The sequence below is a fragment of the Pseudomyrmex gracilis genome, unplaced genomic scaffold (assembly GCF_002006095.1).
Source record: "Pseudomyrmex gracilis isolate BER0280 unplaced genomic scaffold, ASM200609v1 scaffold_18, whole genome shotgun sequence".
Taxonomy (NCBI): Eukaryota; Metazoa; Arthropoda; class Insecta; order Hymenoptera; family Formicidae; genus Pseudomyrmex; species Pseudomyrmex gracilis.
In genome coordinates, this window is record NW_018020602.1 from 761,542 (window position 1) to 765,364 (window position 3,823).

Genomic DNA, 3,823 nt, shown 5'->3' on the forward strand with positions numbered 1-3,823 from the left:
GGTCAGGTCGGTTGCATATCGTGCTTCACAAATGAATCGTGTGTCACCTGCGACGTACTGTCGCGTGATACATTGACGCGCTGAACGCGCACAGCACAGTTTATTTGATTACGTGAAGATTGCGCGACATATATACGCTACGTACTCACGCAACTAAACACAACTTGCTGCACTATTGTCCGCCAAACTGTCCATTATTGGCTGTTCACATGATGTAAAAAGACATCATGGCTGTTTTACATGACCAGAGAGGAGCTTGAAAGCGATCAGGCCCAATAAGAGAAATGTGTAACTCACTTTTTAGCTCCGTAAACTAGCGCATAATCCACGAGGTGGTGCACATTGAAACTACGCAGCCATGTCCACGAGCGACTTGTCGATGCGCTATGTCCACAGCGTGCGGTTCTATTCTATGCTATGCACCGATCGCTTTCAAGCTTCTCTCTGACATGACCAACGATAGCCGCCGTAGGGGCACGGGGCCATAAGTGCAAAGAAGAAGAAGAAGATAGCCGCCGTTTTGACAACACACGCAGAGTTGCCAACATCGAGTAATTAATATGTGTATCGAATCGTCAGAAAAACGAAAAACAACTCTCTTCCAAAGTATATTTTTTGTTACTTGAATTTAAATGTCACATGCAGATTTTTCTGTATATTTTTCGATGTAATCAAACTCTCAAAACAGAAATTGATTCTTAAAAACGTAATTCTCAAGATGTTGCCATCCTGAAGCGTCACAGTTGCGTTTACAAACATTTACAAATTTGATATACTGAGAGAAGTGAATAAATTGCGTTTACACATATATATATGTAGTAAGTAACACACGTTATATGTAGTAAGTGTAAATAGATAAAAAGTATTTATATAGACCATACATCTCTTTTAATTTACTTATAATATCTCTTTTGCAGATTTTTCATCAATTGTTATTAAAGTCAAAAGAGGCAATGTCATAAAAAGAAATGCTACTTGCAGAAAATTATGTGATGACAAATCCAATGCTGTTTTATATGTACTGATTTTACATTTGTGTCTCAGTCAAATATGATATCTTCTGGAAAATTGACATTAGCATCCAAAGTCTTCGGAGATCAATGCATGGAAATGACATGTAGAAAGCCAGTGAAAGATTGTTATTGTTATTCCGAGATGAAAAAAATGTGCCAAAGATTATCGAAACTCCCACAGAAATGCGCATCGTCTTGCCATTGCACAAGTCAATCCGAGTCTACTTCTTTTGTCAAAGAAACTGACGAAATGTTAGTTCCACCGATTAGCTGCGAAACATTCAGACAAATTCAAAGAATTAACTACATACCCAAATCCCAATTTCTTCTTAGAGTACAGAATAAGATTTGTGAGTTACAGTCAGGAAGTCAAAGAAATTGTCTGCGAATGTGTCCACGATCGTTTAGTTATCACAGATTTATGGCAAATGGAAGAAGAATGCAAGACATTTGGNATGGGAAGACAGCAATGCCAAATGAGCGCAAGCATGTCGATGCGAAGCAAAAATCGCGAATATCACCGAAAACGCCTGCAAATTCATTAGTGAGCGAATCCGATCATGACAATACTGTTTGCGCTTCGAGCGTGAGAACTTCACAAGTATCTTCGCAGAACCTGGTAAAATCAACATTACGGAAAACTATTAAATCCAGAAGACAAGTATCGGAATTGAGCAAAAGTTTGTTGTCAAAGTCATCTATTCGAAAAAACAACCGTAAACAAGACTGTTTATGTGCAAAGATGATCCGCAATCAAGGTGATGTGGAACATATTGCAAAAAGAGTTGAAGATCAATTACACACCATTGATGTTCCGGAACGTTTTAAGGAAAATTATCGATGTTTAAAGTGCGACGATAAATTCGTGGATCGGAAGGTGCAGGATCTGCGAAGATTTCGAGAGCAATATTATTTCGAGACACACGGCTCGAGTCACACTTTGGCATCATCTAGATCGTCTGGATCATTGGAACAGTATTTTCTCAATGATCGATTGTTCCCGGAACCAGTAGGTAAGATTCANAGACGTGACTTGGTCGTGACGATGCCGCCATGTGTAACAACACAGAAGAAACGTATCCATTACTTTCCCAGACACGTGATACGACAGGAGAAGGACATTTACAATTCACATTATAGACTTAAACAGTGCCAAACAAATTGTCCTCTCACCGGCCACGCCATTGATCTTGGAGCTGTGAAAATCAAATTGCCGGTAGATAGTTTGGCTTTGAAATATCAAAAAAAAAACTTGATACGATAAAATTTTGACATTTTTGTCATGTGTATGTACATGCGTATTTGTTTCGATACTTACTATTTTCTCTTTTTTGTCTCTGGAGTGTATCTACATATCTGTGTGGGAAGGAATGTGTGTGTGTAAGTTACAATTGTACCTTGAAAAAGTTTATTTTGTAAAGGAAGTAATAAAAATAGTATGATATTTACATGTATTTAACATAAAATATACTTTTGACTAGTATTTAATATACGTTGATTAATATATCTATTTACTGTTTGTAGCCACGTGTGATTTTATTTTATAAATATGTATTACTTTGGCATATACTATGTGTGTTATTTCCTTGACATTTTATAAACTTGTTTTTAAAAAACCGGTTTTAATATATTCTAATAAGTTCATTACATTTACATTAACGTAGTGAATTATTTTTAATATTAATTTTATGAAAGAAACGTTTGGTATATATTGCGCAGATGTTAAAATGTTTCGACTTCTAATTTTGATTAAAGTTGTTTTCACAATAATTTTTTCAAAAGAATAAAAGGATTTTTTATATAAGTACGAGATGCAAATTACTTTATATTTAAAACTATTTTGCATATATACATTCAACACTACAAGTTGCATTATTTCTCTTAGTTGGAAACTATCAGAGATTTATTTTGATTATTTGTTAGATTTGTCGGTTTGTAATAATTAAATTTAGTGTGTCAAGTCTCAAATAGCATAAAAAAATAGCACAGAAACTATAGACTACTTTTTTCTTGCTTCTTCTTTCACCGTGAATTTAAACAAAATATATTAATCTGTTCCCTTTGAGTTATTATCTTTTTTATTTCTCTGAACATCAACAAAATCTTGTACACTTGTAGCGCATTTAGAAATCATACATTTAAAAACTTGATCTCTGTAGTTTTCAACGAAAAAATAAATCTTATGAATAATGTAGTTTCGCTTTTCGGTTTGTCAAACGGTCAATAACAAGTCATTCATAGTAGGAGAAAACATTTAAATAAACTGCTTTGCATATTCTTCTTCAGTCTGTATCCGATCATTTTCGAGTGAAAACGTCTTTTTTTCTCAAAGTTACATAAGTCATTATTAGAAAAATAAAATTTGGTGATAATGAAGACAATAATTATTCTCTTAACAGTCGTTGTAATCACCACGACGCTGGAATTACGTGAGTATTATATAAACAATTACTATTAACACTTCTTGTGTCGCACTGAAGCCAGTTGTTTGCTACTTTCACTTTAATTAAATTCGTCGAAATTTGCATTAAAGAAAAAATCGAGAATCATCATAAAATCAAACGCGCGACTTTATTAGATTTGCAGCAAGCGACGTGTTGCTTTTCACTTGATTTTTCTTCGTCACTTTACAGCTAGCAATATTACACTTTGTCATAAGTCAGATCCAAAAGTATTAAAATGTCTTGGAGAAGCCACCGAAACTATGATGAAAATCGTAGCCAATGGTAAACAATGTTATAGTGTGATAACTGTCTCTTACGAAAAACCTGAAAAAACTACGTGTATTTATATTTAGGTCTGAAGGGCTT

The 3,823-nt window shown here is 34.5% G+C and overlaps 2 protein-coding genes and 1 long non-coding RNA gene across 7 annotated transcripts in view; 2 read left to right on the top strand and 1 right to left on the bottom strand.

The window, feature by feature from the left end:
* LOC109864199 (zinc finger protein 567-like) overlaps positions 1-264 on the bottom strand; it is a 3,540-nt gene extending 3,276 nt beyond the window's left edge. The window contains exon 1 of one of the 2 annotated variants that reach the window (XM_020445188.1): positions 1-264. This exon is cut by the window's left edge and continues 292 nt beyond it. The gene's annotated coding sequence lies outside the window, so the exon portion shown is untranslated. The other variant, XM_020445189.1, reaches the window with a different exon arrangement.
* A 141-nt stretch (positions 265-405) lies between these two features.
* Positions 406-2,440, top strand: LOC109864230. Of its 4 annotated transcripts, none has more exons than XM_020445249.1 (3): positions 406-818; positions 918-2,026; positions 2,109-2,440. In XM_020445249.1, the coding sequence occupies exons 2-3, from the start codon at positions 1,051-1,053 to the stop codon at positions 2,114-2,116; spliced, it is 984 nt and encodes a 327-aa protein (XP_020300838.1). In that variant the 5' UTR covers positions 406-818; positions 918-1,050; the 3' UTR covers positions 2,117-2,440. The 4 variants fall into 4 exon arrangements, with proteins under 4 accessions (XP_020300838.1, XP_020300836.1, XP_020300837.1 ...); XM_020445247.1 differs by having other exon boundaries at positions 407-606; positions 689-818; positions 918-2,440; XM_020445248.1 differs by having other exon boundaries at positions 407-606; positions 719-818; positions 918-2,440.
* A 621-nt stretch (positions 2,441-3,061) lies between these two features.
* Positions 3,062-3,823, top strand: LOC109851622. The gene is made up of 3 exons (XR_002249921.1): positions 3,062-3,442; positions 3,647-3,739; positions 3,811-3,823. It is a non-coding gene; the product is annotated as an uncharacterized LOC109851622 (long non-coding RNA).